At 43.9% G+C, this 19,610-nt stretch overlaps 2 protein-coding genes across 9 annotated transcripts in view; one reads left to right on the top strand and one right to left on the bottom strand.

Moving 5' to 3' along the window:
• CHID1 (chitinase domain containing 1) overlaps nucleotides 1-19,610 on the bottom strand; it is a 308,728-nt gene that overhangs the window by 6,694 nt on the left and 282,424 nt on the right. The window lies entirely within an intron of this gene.
• TSPAN4 (tetraspanin 4) overlaps nucleotides 1-19,610 on the top strand; it is a 693,477-nt gene that overhangs the window by 656,489 nt on the left and 17,378 nt on the right. For all 8 annotated transcript variants that reach the window (XM_075928232.1, XM_075928231.1, XM_075928235.1 and 5 more), the window contains one exon: nucleotides 11,856-11,957. In XM_075928232.1, coding sequence (XP_075784347.1) covers nucleotides 11,856-11,957 — 102 coding nt within the window. The remainder of the gene's footprint in view (nucleotides 1-11,855; nucleotides 11,958-19,610) is intronic.

Genomic DNA, 19,610 nt, shown 5'->3' with positions numbered 1-19,610 from the left:
CACATTAAGTGGCTAGCCAAAGTAAGCGCTCTCTCATTTAATAAACAGCTTCTATACCAGAAAATGGGAGGGTAGTCAATATTGTATCTGTACTGAAATAAAAAGACTCTAGGGGTGATCTGGAGAATTACAAACCAGCAAGCTTTACATCTGTCTGTGACAAATAGGTTGAAATGGTAATTATAATAAGACACCTGGAAGAGCGTCTAACTGGCACAGTTTCTGCAAAGGAAAATAGTATCTAACTAATCTCTCAGAAGTCTTTGTTCTCACAAGGTGACTCACAAGAAGCTACTAAAGATGCTCTATCTAGTCATGGATTAAGAGGCAATGTATTGTCATGGATCAAAAACGGACTAAGGGTGTGTCTGGACAGCACCTTTCCATTGGAATAAGCTACACAATTTGCACTAAGCAAATTGTGTAGCTTATTTCGAGTCTAGGTTGAAAGAGCTTATTTTGAAATTGGGAGATATGTAGACAGTGCCAAATTTCAAAATAAGGCACTATGCCAACAAATCCCTTAACCCTCGTGGAACAAGGGTTACAGGGACGCTGGAATAGTGCGCTCACTATTTCCTGAATTAAAAACATGGTGTTGCTCTTTCGGGATACTTCCAGTATCTCGAAAGAGCAACGCAGTCTAGACGTATCCTAAGAGGCAGGAAACAGAGAGTAGGAATCAATGATTGATTTTCATCATGGCAAAAAGTCTACAGCAGGCGGCCTCCAAGTCCTGTGTTTGATCCAGTCATGTTTGATATTATCATTAATAATCTGGAAAGTGGGGGTGGGTGAATAATAAAGAATTAAAATTTCCAAATGATGACAGGTTTCTTTAGGTAAGTCAAATTCAGAAAAGACTGTGAGGCATCTCAGAGGGACACATGATGACCTATTACATTTAATATTAATAAATACAAAAGTAATAAACATAGGAATGAAAAGATAACTACTCACACCTCCTGCAGGAATCTACGTAAACTATGTCAATTTAAGAAAGGGACATAGGCATCTTTTGTAGACCGCTCAATGAAGAATTTTGCTCAGTGTTTTGCTGTGGTCAGAACTAATGGCATTAGGCGTCATAAGATTATAATGCTTTTATATAAATCAAATGAGTGGTCTCATCTGGAATATTATGTACATTAGTGCGCATTGTATTTCCAAAAGGATACAGCAGCGGTGGAGAGAACTCAGCGAAGAGCAGTAGAATACTCAAGGGCCTTGAAAAATTCATATGAAAAAAAGACTGAAAAGACTGGGATTATTTACTTTAACAAGCAGGTGAATAATAGGCGATATGATGAGAATATGTAAAATAATGAAAGCTCTCTGGAACTTCTGTTCTCCTCCTCTCACAGCACAAGAATAAGTGGACAGTCAGGGAAAATGAAAGGTGCCATATTTAGACCTCATAACAAGGAAACACTTTTCCCACAAAATATGCAATTAGACTGTAGCCCATTGCCACAGGATGTCATTGATCACAATAATATTGCACTGTTAATGAGAGATTGAACGATTTAATGGATACTGGTATCCAAAGTTGTTATAATTAATGCATAATCAAAGAGGTGGAGTATAGATGGAAGCAATATAGACTCTCACCTTAAACCTGAAACAATCTTTATTGAGGGTGAAATTTTCATGAGGCAAGGGACAGAATACCTACATCTGCCCTCTGCAATGTTTCTTGCACCTTCCTGTGAAACATCCGGTGGTCCATCAGTAAAGCCCTGCATGGATACAAAATATCCTTATCCATATCTACAAAAATGAGCTGAGGATATCCACATCCGCATTAGCAGATGCGGCTACTCATGGCTATAAAGCGGATATCCACAGATTTGCAGGGTTCTATCGATCAGGGCTAAGGTTCTGGTCTACTCTAGCAGATTCTGTACTTGTTCCCTATATTATCTGCAGTACTAACTTTATTCTGTAGGGAGAGGCACAGAAATAAAATCTCATCTCATATGCATGAGCTACTTCGGGGTAGTGGTTCCCAACCTTTTTTATACTGGGGACCGGCAAACCCATTCACAAACGTTTGGCAGAGTGGTAACATTTTATTTGCATATTTATTATGCAAACAATAAATATGCAAATAATGTTGCCAGTCCACCAAAAGCCCCAGCCCCCAGGTCCCCCAGTGCCAGCCCTAATCCCTAGAGCCCTGGCCCCTCTATTACCCCCCAGCTCTAGCCACTGACTCCAGAGTCCCCTGCACCTAACCCCTGCCAGTGCTAGCCTCCCGCCCTCAGGGCCCCCCAGTGCCAGTCCCCCATCCCAAAGACCTCAATGCCATCCCCCTACCCCTTAAAGCCTCCCCCAGGCAGGAAATAATGGCTTGGTGGCATCTACTGAAGTATAATCAAATCTCATAGGACAAATGACATTTTAGGTAAAATCGTGGTTTCCCATTTTTCAATATAGGTCCCAGATCCCAGCAGTATCTGAACACCACCCCAGATGTTTATGGTTTCTCCTCTGCATCACTCCTGTACGATTATCCCCATTTTACAGATAGGGTACGTCTGTACAGCACCGTAAACTCGAAATAAGATACGCAATTTGCGCTATGCAAATTGCATATCTTTTTTTGAAACTATTTTGAAATTTGATGTGTCTACACAGCGTCACACTTTAAAATAACGTGCTATTTCGAGCCATCCCTTCTCCCTTGTGCAATGAGATTTACCAGGATGGCAAAATAGCATGCCTGTCACTTTGAAAAACATTTTGAAATAACAGGCGACTTGTGTAGACGCGGGGTAGCTATTTCGGGATACCCCTGTTATCCCGAAATAGCCGTGCAGTGTAGACGTACCCATAGAGAACTGAGGCGCAGAGAAATAGTGACTTTCCAAGAACAGTCAGAAAGTCCGTAGCATTGCTGAGAAATTGTGGCTCAACAGATCCAAACTAAATGAGCATCTCAATCAACAGGGCATTCTTTTCCATGCAGGTTTTCCCAAGCCTGTCTGTTCTGATTTCCTCTGCCCTGCAATTCATAAAGCAATGCCAAGATGTCCTGATAAATCTTCCTTGGTGTCTAAGGAATACTGGGAACTACTAGCATATCAGGGAACCTATTAGAATTTAGGGAAGCATTAAGAGGTCTGATAGTGTATGTTTTTCCAGCCAACATGGTTCTAGACATGGAGTGAGCTAAAGTAAAACAATTCACACAGCGAAAAGTCCAAAACAATTCTACCTAATACAGAGACATCTCAAATATGGAAAGAATCCCCCCCCCTTTCTGGTGGAATCGTACAAACAGTGCCTTGGAAATGCAGTGCTAAACCAGCATCAGTGAGAGAAGGTATCAAAGCCTCCTTGCTAACCACAGTGGGATTTTTATCCAGCCCTTCATGATTATAATTCTTTTGGCAGATGGGATAAGGAGGGTTTCAATAGTCAGAATGTGGTGCAGTCCCCAACACAAAATAAGCCCCTCAGCTATTCATTCTTACATTCAACCCAGGTGCTGGGTTCAGCCCTGCCCAGTTTAAGGGGAGACGTACCTACCAGTACAATCACACCTCTCCCACGTAAGAGGCTCCCACGAATGACCTTCTCGATTAGGGTTGTTCGGTTTACATTCTGTGTCCCTCTCCCTGCTAGCTGTGGAGAATGATTATCAAGGCATGAAATTAAAAGTCTCACCCAGTGGGAAACAATTGGATGTATTGTTATTTCCTTACAGCATCTCCTCCTTTGGTGGGTAAGGAAGGTGGCGGGGAAGCAATCACCAGAAAGGTCAAGAACGTTCACATACCCGCATTGAAATTCTTTGTCCAGTTTGATAATTGCTGTTTGGAATCTCAGTAATTTTGGGAGGTTGGTGGAATATTTTGTTCTTGAAGCTGTAGGGAGCAGTGAGGCTTGAAATTAAAATTCTCTATTTAGCTGTGGGTTAGAAACCAGGGGACTGCTGATGGCAGGCTCCTTGGGGACTCTCTCTAAAAGCTCTTCCAGGGACGTTAGCACTGACAAGCAGTATAACATTGTGCATTAGGAACACCAGATGCGGCCCCAGTTTGCCCTGCTCACCTATGAAGTGGCAATAGTCACTCCCTCCTCTCACTGAGAGGCAGGGACTGGTGGCACCCTCCCCTCCAAGAGAAGCAGCAGAGAGTGCATCCTCTCAGCGAGCCACCTGTTTGTTACCCCCGGGCTAGACCATGGCAACTTGGGTGGGAGGGCAAGTAGACAGGCTTAGTCCTCTGTTTTTTCTCCTGCCACAGAGCTCCTTATGGGGATGGTAGTGATGCAGCCTCCCAGAGCAATGGGTCATGAAGTGAATCCCTCATGGAGATGTGTGGGGCAATTTACCAAGCCATCATACAGATAAATATATGGGATGAAAGAATGAGGTACAAGGGCCTGACCCACACTCACCCTACATACACCGTCAATGCCAAAATTATGAATGTAAAGCACTAAGGCCCAGATTCAAGACTCCTAAATCACCCAGGCTCTGGTTAAAGGTATTTAAGCACTGCTCTTCCCACCACTGCAAGGCCTAAGGGCCTAATCCAGACCCCACTGAACTTCAGTGCTGATTGTATCACACGTTATGGTTCTTTAGTGCCATTATAACTGTAAAGACTGGCTACTAGTTGATTGCTCTGCAGCATGTTGGGAGTCTCTTTAGTCTTGGGAAAGCTACCAGTACCTTGTGTTATCTCATCTGGAGCAAGAAGTAGAGATGCAAGGTTCTTCCATGGGGCCTCCCAGTTTCACTTCATGCCCTAGCAGGAGGTGGACACAGTCCAGGACTTCATGGGGAATATTCACATTGATTTCAGTGGGACATGAACTGGCCTTAGAGAAGGTCCTAATATGCCACTCTATGAAGTCTTTCCCTAATACAGTTTTAAAATAGATTTACCTGGTCTGCACCAAACTGGCAAGCCATGTTTAACCCATGTTATCAGAAATTGCACTGAAATCTGATATTCTGAGTGGACATGAGTAAGATTCCCCTGGATATAGAGCCAGAGGGGCTTATTTTAATTCACACCCCGGCTTGCCACCTGTGTGAAATTAACGTCTCCTATCAATTGCCTGATGAATCCCAAGGAGAGGGAATTTGTCTCTATTCTAGTTCCAGGGCGACAGAAGAGTCACTTGTCTTGTGCATTTCAGAAACTGGATTTCAGTTTAGGAAACCTCTGGTATTCCACGGTGCTTAAACTAGATGTCTTATTTACAATCTCGCAACAGAGAAGGCCATCCTTTATTATGATTCCTTTTATCTAGTCATTAAGTGGAGTCATGCATTATGAAATACACACCCTGCCTAAAGACGAACAAAGCAGAGTCATGGTGCAGAACATTTGGTTTGTGTTACGCATCTGTCCTGGTTGTTAAAAAGCCAGTAACCTGGTAGCACAAAGACAAACGAGGGCAGCTAGCAGACTAGCTGGGAACATTTTCAGCAGGGCTGGATTATCCCTTCACTATTTGTTTTTGGTAAATTCATTCCCGTATAACCCAAACGGAAGTCCTAACCGGGGGAATGGGCAACAAGTCCAGGGTTGTTTTGAGTACATTGTGAATTTTTTATTTAAGTAAAAGCCAAAGAAACTAGCTGTCACACATATTTGAAAAAGTTTCCGGTGTTCTAAAATATTGCGATGAAGGAAACAGAACTTTGTTAGCACCAAATGAGCACCATCCAGGTAACATCTACTGCCTACATTTTCAGAATGGAATTGTGACTGAGTTACAAAGAACCCTTTGTCAAAGTCAATGAGACCCACAAGACTAGAACCTCAAGCAGAACTTAAACATTTAGGGGGAAACATGACTTCAAACCCTAACAGGTAGGTAATTCACAGAGAAGGCCACAGTGCTCAAGCAAGGTAGCATGAATATTCCTAGCATGGTTAGCAGTACTAGTTGAACATCTCTAGTCTGGCACTCTCTGGTTGAGCCACATCCATGGTGCAGCATGATTTTAGTTAGTCAGAAGGCCACTTATCATGGGTGTGGCCATATTTCCCATGATCATTTACAGCCACCAGTCCTGGCTCTCAGTGTTCCGTGCTGTTATTTAGCTCTAATATACCCCTAAATATCTTCTAAGAGCCCAGTGAGCAGTGGAAGTGTTAGTAATGCTGATAGACAATATTGACCTCCGCTGGTCTGGCAAATTCTCTGGTTCATTGATCAGGCCTGAGGGTGCCGGACTAGAGAGGTTCAACCTGTATTATCTTTGTTAAAAGAAACAGTTATTTAACAGATGCTCGGAAGTCAGAGGAGCCTTCTGCTCCAAGATCATGCATTAAAACCCAATAATTAGTGCCAGATGTTATTTCTTAACAATGGGCCAGACTTGGCTTGAATCAATGCAGCCATGCATGGTGCATTGCTCTTGTTTCCCTGCATGGCTTCTCTGTATATCTCTGCTGCAGGCACAGATTGCAGAGAGAACAAGGGCTGTGGTCCTAACACTCCTCTTTCCTGAAATATATAGACCACAATTTACATTCTAGTCTTCAAATATGGTTCTAGTCTAAAAAATAACTCTACAGGAAGAAGCATCCTTGAGCAGTTCCATGTTCATTGTGTCTCTAAATCAAGTTTGACTCTGAGGTTATATCTACAATGCACATTAATTTTGAAATAAGCTATTCCAGAATAGTTTATTTCAAAGTAGCATATCTACACTGCAGGGAAGTCTCAAAATTAGTCTGAGGTAGGTTTCCCTAATGTAGATGTGCTATTTTGATTTAGAGCCCCAGGAGGCACTGGGGAGGAATAACTTAGAATGACCCTGGTGAGAGGCTATTTCAAAATAGCTGTAGTGGACTGTCTACACACGCCTTATTTCAAAATATTTATTCCTCATAGAATGAGGTTTACAGATTTTGGAATAAGCTGCTCATTATTTCGAAATTATTTCAAAATAATGGAATGGCTATGTAGAGGCTTGCTGTGATGGGGCGCCTTGGCCCCGCACTAAGACCGTCCTCGAGCCCGGGAGTACGAGGCGGGGGCCGAGCAGAGACGAGAGCGCACTGGGAAGTCCTGGCCAGGGAACGGCAGAGACGAGCGCGGACCGCAAAGCGGGAAATACAACCCGCCCGCCGTCACAGATGCTCGTGGGGGATGCTGAAGGGCGGGGGCGGGAATGTCAGAGGGGCGCCGGTTCCAGACGCCGGGGCAGGAGGTTTAAAAGAAAGCCGGGGAGCAAGAGATGGGGGGGCAGGCGAGCAGGGAAGGGGACCGGATGGGAACGACAGCCGGAGAGACGTGGAGGCGCGCACCCAGAACGCCTGGTGGAAGGACATGGAGCGGGGGACAGCAGTGGTGAGTCCTGCCCCCGACCCTGCAGACTGGGGTTAAATAACGGAGCGGGGAAGAAGTCGCCCAGGGCAGAGTTGCGAAACCTGTGAGTGGAGGGTTTAGGGGCTACGACCCCCTCCACTGAGCAGGGACGAAGGTCCCCACCTTAGGGCCCTGGGCTGGGGCTCAGAGAGAGGGAGGGCCCGAGCCCCCTTCCCCGATCCTAGGGGCCAACCAATTAAATATGTCCAGAGTGCTATATCCGGCATTAGCGTCTAATAGAGGAGGAAGAGGTTGAAGGGAACTAAAACGCGGGCGTCTGCGCCAACAAACAATCTCAGCATTGTGAGGTGGAGGGAGGCACCCCCAAAAAGGGAAGAACCTATAACACTCACATTGTTATTTTGGAATAATGGCACATACATCATCACTACCAAGAGATTCTGCAGGTCAAAACTATGCCCTCATGGAGCATAGGCGTTAGGCTCTCGAAGGCACTGCTCTGGTGAGGGAAGTCCCTGTGGCTAGCAACATGCCCACTGGCTGCAGGAAATTGCATAATTCGAGGTATATTATTGCTATTGTTCTGAGATGTTAGAATAAAGAACAGTCATATATCAGCATATGGCCAATTGCCCAGAGCCACTATAAATGGACCCTATTATGTATCAAGCTATGTGTCACTAATACTTACTATTAGTTGCATCAGGCTAATCATCTGGTACATACAGAAGAATAGAACGGTGATGCAGGTGAACTCAGCTAGCAGCATTTGACTTACCACTTACCTAGAGTTGCCACCAATCTACAGAACTGTTAGATAATATCTCTCTTTTTTTGGACAAAAAGAGAGAGAGAGACCAAAGTGTTTCCTTCTCCAATGAAAAGCAAATGGGCACGCCCCCCCTTAATCTAACAGGGTATGTCTACACTACCCCGCTAGTTCGAACTAGCAGGGTAATGTAGGCATATCGCACTTGCAAATGAAGCCCGGGATTTGAATTTCCCGGGCTTCATTTGCATAAGCGGGGCTCCGCCATTTTTAAAACCCCGCTCGTTCGAACCCTGTGCCGCGCGGCTACACGCGGCACGAAGTAGGTAGTTCGAACTAGGCTTCCTAGTTCGAACTACCGTTACTCCTCGTGGAATGAGGAGTAACGGTAGTTCGAACTAGGAAGCCTAGTTCGAACTACCTAGTTCGTGCCACGTGTAGCCGCGCGGCACAGGGTTCGAACGAGCGGGGATTTAAAAATGGCGGAGCCCCGCTTATGCAAATGAAGCCCGGGAAATTCAAATCCCGGGCTTCATTTGCAAGTGCGGTATGCCTACATTACCCTCCTAGTTCGAACTAGGAGGGTAGTGTAGACATACCCCCAGATAGGCTGTGTCTAGATTACATCCTTCTTTTGACAGAGGGACGTAAATTAGGCATTTTAACATTGCAAATAAAGCCGGGATTTGAATTTCCCGCACTTCATTTGCATAATCATGTCACGGCGCTCTTTCGAAAAAGCGCTATTTAGAAAGTAAAACCACAGTCTAGATGCAGTTCTTTCAAAAAGGGAAGGCTTTTGTTTTTAAGGATCTTTCAAATCCTGGCTTCATTTGCAATTTTGAAGTGCCTAATTTACCTCCCTCTGTCAAAAGAAGGATGTAATCTAGACACAGTCATAATGAAAATGATCAGTAACACCCAATAGGGTAAATTGGTTGACTGGGGCTAATTTTGGTGCATTGCACAGGTATTTAGCCACATGAACCTTAGTGGGAATTGTGCTGTTAAAACCACCCAGGGACTGCTGAAAGGGTACCTCTAATGTCAGGCAGATTCATACAGCTCTTATGCCTCCCATCCAGGGAAAATTGGTGGTCTCTTAGATAAAATGTCTGTTCTTTTTTGCCTCTACAAGTTGCACGTTGGTGAATCCGTTACATGTAAAACGTTGAGCAGCAACGCATGGTTAAGCAATCTATTATGATAAAATGAGTGCATGTTAAAGCACACTTGGACTACCAAAATATTGCTTCTGATCTTTCAGGCACTTTATAAATGCTGACTGTGGGTTATTAAAAGTTATTGATCTGAAACCGAGCATGAAGATTACATTAAGCAGGGTGGTGTCTGAGTCCTGGTAAAACGGATTATCACACTGTGCTGCCGCCACCAAATGGTTTGTGAATGCAGAATTGATTGAAGAAAAAGAGCCTTGGCATTTTGTATCTTTCTAACAGCACATCATTTGCTTCTCTGGCAAATACCTCACTCTCTCATTTGACCTGGGCACCCTTGTTCCAGATTAGCGGAGATTTGAATTTAGGTTGATATATTGGTCTCTTAATTTGAAGATTCATTTTTAAAGTCTAAGAAAGTCAATTTCCTAACTATCCCTTCATTTTTCACCGCCAGAATAACAAACCTGTTTGCCTAGATATCCTTCCCCTCCCAGACTGTGCCCCTCCCTTTTACCCTTCAATTATAGCTCTCTTTCTTTTCATTCCTTCCACTACAGTGACGTATACAGCCAGGAAGCACCAGTCTAACTATCTGGCGGCTTCTCCTCTACATAGGAATAGTTCCAGATACATTAGAGGGAGGTGGAGGGTAGGCAGAAAACCTACCTAGGTTTAATCTAATTCTGAAATAAAGGTCCCCAGCTCCTGCAGATTTAGCATTCATGCTCTGTAATATGCCCAGCAAATCCCAAATTTGCTCATAGTTCTCAACTCAAAAACGCTCCTGTAATGAGGGGAACAGATACATGATCCCAACTAAAATCAGAAGCTGCTTACATGTTAAATTTAGTGGAGTGCACAGAATTCAGAACCCAGGAACTCAGATAATAAATAATAATAATAATTAATAAGAAAAAGTGTTAACCTGGCAATTACACTGTTGGTGATCAAATGTGACTTTCTCCTACGCAGCATCATAGTTTTTTTTTTAATCAGTGGCTGAAGTGACTATAGTGTGTCTTGTGCCCCTAACTTTGTTTTCACAGAACCTGAGGAAGTAGAGAGGGAAAAGAGACCAAATGTAGCTGTCTGCACATAGTGGACATTTACCGAGGAGGATGTTCTAAGACTTTTGAGGCCCAATTGCACATGTTCTTGCAAGTCATGCAGGCATTTTACTTTTGCTTTAGACAATGGTACCAAATGAAAACTCTCCCCTTACACCTTTGGGAACATTTTAGATCCACTTTGTCCAGGCACAAGTACCTATCCAACTTTCAAGGCAGTGGAGAATCATGTTCTTGGTGTACGTGTGAGTTAGAAAACCCTAGCAGCCTATGGTAACTAAAGAACTAGCTCCCCTCAGAATGTCTGGGGCTAGAGGGGAAACCTCTGAAGGTCATGGATTGTACTTCCTTTGTCCTGTATTGACGGTGCCACTGTCCATTAGCTGACACTGTGGAACTGCAGAGCCTCTTTGATTTTTGCATTGGTGCTCTTGCTGAAAGTCTCAGGCAGGAGTTAGCCAGTAATAACCGCAGGCACTGACCTGCCGTTTCTTCCTTCTTGGGTAGGGTTAAAGTAGATACGTGGGACAGAGTATAACTCTGCACTCACTGTGCTAAACCTATTCTGTGGATAAACAGCCAACTCCAACTGGGAGGACCATTAATCAGAACCTTTCTCTTGTACCAAATCAATATGAATACATCTATTCAAGAGCACCTCCACTTAGCAAACTTTATGTCAGGCCCATGAGTGTCTATAATCTTTCTGCATTATAGAGCTGTTCCCTACTGCTCACTACGATCCCACATTCCTCTCTGTCAGTCCCACAGGTACCATAAAGAAGCTGGGGCACAGGAATATGACACAGGTGCTTATGCTGACATCATGGGGAAGACACTAGAGCGACTCAGGAATATATATATTTTTTCTATAGAGAACAAATGCCTAGCTGAGAGCGGGTGTTAGAGGGTGAATGTTATCACTTCTAGCCTGCCTCTGAGAGTATTGTGACTAGTCCAGACACACTTATCTTAGAGGGAGCTGAGAGAGAGGGAAGGAAGAAGGACCCGGTGAGGGGAGGGTCTGTGACAGAAGACATGACCACACTGACTGTCCTGTTAGATATCCACTTAACTGTTACAGAGAGAAGCAGCAGCCAGTTCTCTTAGGCTACGTTTTGCGCAAAAACCCTCTTGCGCAAGAGTCATTCTTCCTGAAAAAAATGAGGAAGAACGGCTCTTGCACAAGAGAGGGGTTTTTTGTGCAAAAAGGAGCCGTCTACACAGTTCCTTTTTGCACAAAAGCCTCTTGTGCAAAAGCGGCCCCATATTAATTATGCAAATGAAGTATGGCAATATGCTAATCTGTGCTTCATTTGCATTAGCTTTTGCGCAAGAGAGGTGCAGTATAGACATAGCCTAAGCCACTTAGGCACTGAGTAGCCTTAGGTGATTCATTCCCAGGGAAGCTTCCCCACCCACTTTCTCTCTCACCCTCACCCTGGCTTTCCAAGGATGCTCATCCGAGAGTGACACTCTGAGGATTTTAATTTCCAATTTATTTATATGCAGTATTTTTTGTTCTGTTTTCAGATTGATAAGTATGCTCAGCGGGATCTGAAAAAAGGGCTTCATTTGTATGGGACAGATGGAAATATTGGCCTAACTAATGCATGGAGCATCATTCAAACGGATGTAAGTCTACAGGTTTTTTGTTTTGCTTTTCCTCTTAATTTATTTCTGGTTTCTTCAGAGGTCTCACCTCAGATTGCACATTCATGCACTACCTGTACCAACAACATATATTTCTCAGACTTTGTTTCTCAGATGCCCTGCTCCCCGCGCTAGACTTTTTCACACACACAGGCAGATCTGCCCACCTACCCATCAGTGGCACCCAAACCAGTTTCTTTGAGGACTCCGTTACACCTTGTTTTGAGTGTTGTCCTCAGTGGACTTTTACAGTTAGCTTACATGAAGAGCATGTTTGCATCAGTTTCAATGAGGTTTTAACTCAATCCATAACAACGTTTCACCCAACTTGTTAGTACAGAAGAATGGCACATGAAAGGTAATTTCCTTCTGCTTCTCCCAAGATGAACTAGGAAGGATTGGCAGGCATTTTTCAGAGGATGAGGCCCTCTTCTTTATTGTTAACTTCAATGCCCCTTTAGTGGCAACACTATGGGCATTACAGGCAGTCCCCGAGTTACGCGGATCCGACTTATGTCGGATCCGCACTTAAGAACGGGGCTTTCTCGCCCCGGAGCTCGCAGGCAGCGGGACCGCCCAGAGTGCAGTGATCCCGCCACCTCGACCTCCGGGGTGAGAAAAGCTGCTCCGGGTGCCCCTGGTCTGCTGGGGACCGTCTCCAGCAGACCAGGGACACCCGGAGCAAAGCCGGGGAGGCGGAGGGGTCCCGCGCCTCTGAGGCTTTGCTCTGGCAAAGCCGGGGAGGCGCGGGACCCCTCCGCCTCCCTGGCTTTGCTCTGGGTGTCCCTGGTCTGCTGGGGACCGTCTCCAGCAGACCAGGGACACCGGGAGCAAAGCCGCAGCGGCGGCGGGGTCCCGCGCCTCCCCGGCTTTGCCAGAGCAAAGCCTTAGAGGTGCGGGACCCCGCCACTGCTGCGGCTTTGCTCCCCGTGTCCCTGGTCTGCTAGGGGGGGGGCACAGCTAGTGCGCCCCCCCCCCCCCAGCAGACCAGGCTTGTGTTGTGCACCCTGGGGTAGAGCAGCTGGGGTGCTGCCGGGTTGGTCCTGCAGGGACCTACCTGGCAGCCCAGCTGTTCTGTCCCAAGCTCGAGATTCAGCCGCTGTTGAAACTGATCAGTGGCTGATTCCAGGAAGCTGGGGGCAGAGCAATTCTGCCTCCAACTTCCTGTAGTCAGCCCCTGGTCAGTTTCAGCAGCAGCGGCTGAATCTGGAGCCAGTTCCGACTTACGTACAAATTCAACTTAAGAACAAACCTATAGTCCCTATCTTGTACGTAACCCGGGGACTGCCTGTACTTCATCATGGAAGGGCCCTGAGGTAATTTCTTCCAAAGTCACTCATGTGACAACTGGATCATTGTGCAAAAAAGGCAGATCAATGGATGAGCATGGCCATTGTTCTGCCTTGCTTTTCTTCCCTACACTTTCTTGTAGCTTCCCCTAAATTGTCTGGACTCAACAGACAGACATTTTACCATATAGAGCACATGTGGTGCTCTGCTCAGGAAGGACCTAAGGCTAAAACAATTAAGGGTCACTGGCAGGGCCCAAAACTCAGATACCAGAGGATGCTACAGATTAAAGTGTGTTGTTAATATTACTTAGGGGCCAAGTTCTTGACACTAGGGCTGTGTCTACATTGGCAAGATTTTGCGCAAAAGCATCTGCTTTTGCGCAAAATCTTGCCGCCTGTCTACACTGGCCATGAGTATTTGTGCAAGAACACTGATGTTGTAATGTACAAAATCAGTGTTTCTTGCACAAATACTCTGACGCTCCCACTCAGGGATAAGCCCTCTTGCACAAGTATTCTTGTGCAAGAGGCCAGTGTAGACAGGCAATGTTAATTTCTTGCGCAAGAAAGTCTGATGGCTAAAATGGCCATCGGAGCTTTCTTGCGCAAGAGAGCGTCTACACTGGCACGGATGCTTTTGCGCAAAAGCATCTCTTTTGCGCAAAAGCACATGCAAGTGTAGACGCTGTGTTGCGCAAATACTTTTAACGGAAAATCTTTTCCGCTAAAAGTATTTGCACAAAATCATGCCAGTGTAGACTCAGCCTAGGGGTATGCCTACACTACAGAGTTTTGTCAGAAAAACGGCTGTTTTTCCAATAAAACTTGAGTTACGTCCACACGGCAATTGCGTTCTTCTGAAAGTAAATCAAAAGGACAGAGGGGTTTTTCTGATATTGGTAAACCTCTTTCTAGGAGGAAGAAGCCTTCTTCCGAAAGAGCTCTTTCAGAAAAAGGCGTGTGTGAATGGGGAAGAGGGAGTTCTTTCAAAGGAAGAGGGAAGAGGAAAAAGCACAGGTGCTCTGGTGTCCACTCTGTCCATAGTAATCACAGCTTAAATGCGAGATAGCGTCCAGTGTGGATGCTATCTTTTAAAAAAGCAGATCGCTTTTTCGATGCACTTTTGTGTGTGGACACACTCTTTCGGAAGAAGTTTTTTCAGAAGATCTCTTCTGAAAGCAGCCTGCAGTCTAGACATAGCCTAGAGGATGATACAAATGAGGATCAAGGTACATTGAAAGAGTACTTCAGGAGTGGGATAGCTGCGAGTGCTATGGATTGGTCCTCACCGAACTGTGTGTAGAGCAACTCCAGCAAACATTCTTTCGTTTAGCCAGTACTTTATATCTCTGGCTTTCATGAGCACTAAAATTCTCATCCGCATTCCAAGGAGAAAAGGTAAAAGACATAAAAATCAAAGTTGAGTAGTGTGCAATTTCTAAAAGTTTGCTGCCTGGGTCATGGCACCTAGATCATGAATATCTCTATTACTAAATGTCATATAAAATTTCAAGTTGGAATGTCATGGAACTTTGAAGCTGCTCAACTTAAAAAAAAAATTACAACACAGCAGGTTTCATTGTGGTAACCATTATTACATTTGCTGTTCATTTGTCCTGGCAGTAATAGCAATATGGAAAATAAATATAATTTCACTCCATTGCTGAGAATCAAATGTTTGGGTACAAACAGTTCACTGAGTCGTGATTGGAAAAAAACCTACCAAAAAACAACAGATACGGAAAAAATAGAAATTGATTTTCTGGCCAGAGTGATTTTTCCCTGAATATGTCTTTAGTTTTCTCCTTCCTGCTGACAGGACTGAATGTGAGTAGATCATCCTGTTACAACTACCAAGATTTCGATGATACATGTCTGCTATCATTTCACTTTAGTACTCCATAATGGCAAAATTAAAACTGGGTTTTAAGTGTCTGTAAGGTAAATTTATCTTCAGTTGGCCAGCAACATCAGAACACAGACTACTATGAAATACAATGGAACTTCACTGTTACAAACTTCAAAGTAACAACGGACCAGTCAACCACACACCTCATTTGGAACTGGAAGTACACAATCAAGGCAGGAGAAACAAAAACAAACAAACAAACAAACAATTAAAAAAAGCAAATACAGTACTGTGTGAAACAAAGTACTTCAAATATTTTTTATTTTGAGAGGTATTAGAATATTGACTCTGCTTAATTAATCTATCAGTAATTAGGACATTTTAAGGAAACCTTGCTGTGTGTTTCCCTGCTTAATAATGATCATTTCTGATAAAAGTTAAATTGTCTCCAGTGACTGTGTTGGGTGTCAAAGCTAGGAGAATGAGAAGTCTGGTGTTTTTATATAGGGCACCAAGCAACAATGCTCCCTATAATCTTTATCCATGTGTGGATTTTTTTGCCATCCTCATAAAGAATAAATTGTTTCATGTGCCCCTCAGCCTGTGAGAGTATGCACCACCCATAGAAACAAAAAACGAAGCTGTGGGCACTCTGCTAATCAGCTGGGCGGCATTTGAATCTCTCCGGAGTGGGCAGACAAGCTCACAGCTTACAGGGAACAAGCAGTCCAGATTTCAGGGATGTTAGGTGATGGGGGGGCGGGGGGGTTATAATCTGTGCTTTTACTTTGCCATCTAAAATAGGCGATGTGTGGCTTAGTACTATGTAGTACTTAGTACTAGTTCTCTTGTTCACACTTTAAAAACATATATTGATAAATTGGAGAGAATTCAGAAAAGAGTTTCAAGGATGTTAGAAGCCTGGAAAAGCTTGTTATACAGTGAGAGACTAAAGGGGGTCAGTTGATTTAGCTTAACCAAGAGACGGTGAAGAAGTCTCTTGTCTTTGAGAGTCTGCTTAGGGAGAAAGTTTCTGAAAGTGGACTCTTTAAATCTACCGCAGGTAAATACTAAGATATGACTGGAAACTAGCTAGACAAATTTAGACTAGTAATACTATTTAATAATTAAGGTAATTAACCATGGGAACAACTTACCTAGTGAAATGTTTTTTTCTCAGTCACTTGAAGTCTTTACATCAGAACCAGATATTTTTCTAAAAAGGATGTTCTAGCTTAATTCGTGGGGGTGTGCTTGATGCAGGAGTCAGTGGGTGAAATTCTGTGGCTTGTGTGTTATGAAGGAGATCAGATGAGGTGATCATAAAGATTCCTTCTGACTGTATGATCTGTTAATGTTTGGAGCGAGTCTGGAGAGCATCCCTTATAAGGTTTATTACTTATTGTATTTTAGGGAAAGAGCACACAAGATAATAGGAAAACTCAGTCTTGCACAGTAAGACTCAATAGTGTTAAATCCCTCACTTGCTAGCATGCTATCTGTGAGATGAATGTGTCTGCATTGTAGTTTTTAAATGTGCCCAATTCTCAATGCTGGGCAGAAAGGCAGACCATAACGAGCTCTCCCAGAGTAGTTTTTACCACTCTGTCTAATTGCGTCTCATGCTTATCCTTCACAAATACTTAGTAACAGGCTGCTGCAGTGGTGCAGCAACAACAAATCCCAATATGGTTAATTATGTAAAGCACTTTGAAGATTAATAGCATTGTATGAGTGCCAGTCTTGTCTGTTTGGTTTGTTTTCCCATTCAAGAATAATTATTGCCTTGCTTTCCTATTCAGTAGAGTGTAATCATTTATGGGGGAATTAGGAGTATATAGGGGACTATTGTATCCTTGCTCAGGCATGTTTACATTCCTGTTCCTTAGTGGTTAGTGAAAGGAAAAACCAGCAGAGCTAATCATAGTGCCGTAGGGGAGGGCCAGTTCTCAGTTCTCCTTTGTCTAGTGGAGCCCATAAAGACCAGGCGTTGGTTGAGCAATAGGCCACGCACAACATAGAGAACAGTATCTTAAGTGGAAAAAACATATGAGCAATAGCAGAGGCCTTAATATAGTTTATCTCTGATCCCTACTGTCTCCATCCCTATCTTTGTGAAAATATCACTCCTAGCTGGCATAGGAGGACAACCTTGTTTGTGGTTAAGGCTCCAGACTGGAGTCCCTAGCAATTGTGGCTCTGCCTCAGTTCTTTCCCTTTCCCTATATAGGGATGTCATAACCATGAGGCTTGGCCAGCAGCCTGGGGACTAAGGGATTAACTATGTCCCCTGTACCTAGCCAGGTAGCGGTCAGCCGATAGAAATGCAGGTAGGGATTTCAAACTGAGACAAAGATTTGACAAAGGTTTTGGGGTTTTTCCCTCCTTTGTCTCTGAGCCAGTTTGCTCTCTAAATACTGAGGGAGACAGAAGACATGTCTCTCTCCAAGAAAAAGACTCTTCATAATGTGTAAGTAGGGTAAAGTCTAGATAAATCCATCAGGTTTTATTGTTTTCTGGGTTGGGAATTTGGATCTGATGTCTGTGCTGTTAGAAATAGTTTTTTCCTCTGTTTTGTAATTAAGATTTGGCCCATTGGGGAATCCTCTACGAGTATACTAATTGGTGGCTCTTACCATCTAGCCATTCCAACTATGTTTGTAACTGGGGTATTGTTTTGATAATAAAAGTTATTTCTTTTTTTATTTAACCTGGTATTGGTTAATTTTTGTGTCCTGGTGTTGCTTTAGGGCCGAGATTGCCCAAGTGATCTCGTCCCTGTTTTTTTCTTGTAATACTTGGGTGGTGGCAACAGTTTTTTTTAATTCCCAAAGTCCGGGTGTTAGGATTTTGGAGGAAGTTTTGTATCAAACCCTGTAGAGATCAGGTTTTGGGGTGCTTTTGTGGGCCCCTACTTCTGCATTCACCATGCCAGAGTAGGGAACAGGCTTGACAAGAGACTATTTAGGAGAGTGATGGTCTCAGGAGTTTGTACAGCATCTAGCACAATGAGATCCCCAAACTGAGCTTGGTCGTCTCCATCCTACTCCATGAAACAGGAAGTCACAGGAAGAGTCACAGGAAGAAACACCATTTTCCCAGAAACAGAACCACATGCAGAAACTGGTGATCTGGAATCCCTGACTGAGTCCATAGTGGAGAGGAATTTCATCAGGCTATGAAGATTGTATCGATGAAGTCACCCCTGAAGGGTGATTATTATGTTTCTTTCTCAAGCGTGAAAATCATTAGCACTTGTCACATAAATTAGCGTGTTCTTTCTTTAGTGTAGGAAGAGAAAAAACCTAGAAAATATGACATTTCTAAGCAGGCTAGGTAGTGATGAATGTGTGCATGCCATGATCATTTTGAGTACTTCACCTGTAATAAAGATACATTGTGTTTTAGGTGCGAACTGTAGGCAAGCCAGATGGATGTGTAACAAGCATATATGTGACCTGATTTTATATATTAACACACACAGGATAGAGACCTCCAAATGTGGGATTTATAGGCTTATATTTTTAACTTGAAAAAGAGAGCTAGTGCTAGTGAAAGATGGCTTGAATTACTGTGTTAATCCATAGGAAATGAACAGCACTGGCAGCAGGAATGCAAACGGCCACCTTAAGCTCTTCTCCACGGTCTTGCATCTTGTGTCAGTCATTTAAACACATGTATGAGGGTGTACAATTACACCATATCAGAATGGTGATAATTTTACATCCTCTCTGAATAGCAGCAGTGGGTGCTGAGCAGTGACCAGCCCTTCCCATCCTACCTTTAGGGGTGAGATATTTACTTTGCTTACTCTGTTATTTGATTCTTGGCTGGTCTGTTCCGATTGCCAATAACGAGATCAGCTTTGGCAGTGCCTCGTGTGAGGTAGACACAGGTTCACTAGCAGCAGGACAGAGAACATTCCCCTGGAGTCTTCTGAACATCTACGGTTTCACATGGAAAATTATTAGGTGAATTGGAGAAATGGGGATTAACATGAGATTTGAATTAGGGATGTTAAATGCATTTAATCAGCTAATCGACTACTTGATTACTCAATAACGGGAGAAACTGCAGAGCTGCAGCAGGGCTAGCTCTTGGCCCCGGGAGCTAACTCCGCTGCAGCTCTGCCTTTTAAATATATTAAGAGCCACTAGGAGCTTAATACATTTAAAAGGAAGAGGTGCAGCGGGTGAGACCGAACATGCGTTTGGAATCAGCTGTCCCAGCTCACGCCCAGTCCCAGATGCTGCGCCTCTGCTTTAAATGTATTAAGAGCCTCTGAATACATTTAAAAAGCAGAGGTGCAGCTAAATCCTGGTTCACGCTTGGTCCCTCCGCTATGCCTATGGCTCCCCTGCCCCCCATGCGGAGACAGTGCTGGGGAAAATGTGTTGGGAAAAAGCAGGAGGAACCAAGTTCTGCTCAGTTTTATTTTTGTAAATCCAAAATAATACCATTCATTCTAATTTGTACCAGTATAACTTAGACAGA

Source organism: Pelodiscus sinensis, chromosome 4 (assembly GCF_049634645.1).
Source record: "Pelodiscus sinensis isolate JC-2024 chromosome 4, ASM4963464v1, whole genome shotgun sequence".
In the NCBI taxonomy this organism is placed as follows: Eukaryota; Metazoa; Chordata; order Testudines; family Trionychidae; genus Pelodiscus; species Pelodiscus sinensis.
The sequence above is the reverse complement of the archived record's forward strand: the minus strand, read 5'-3'. Positions and strand labels throughout refer to the sequence as shown.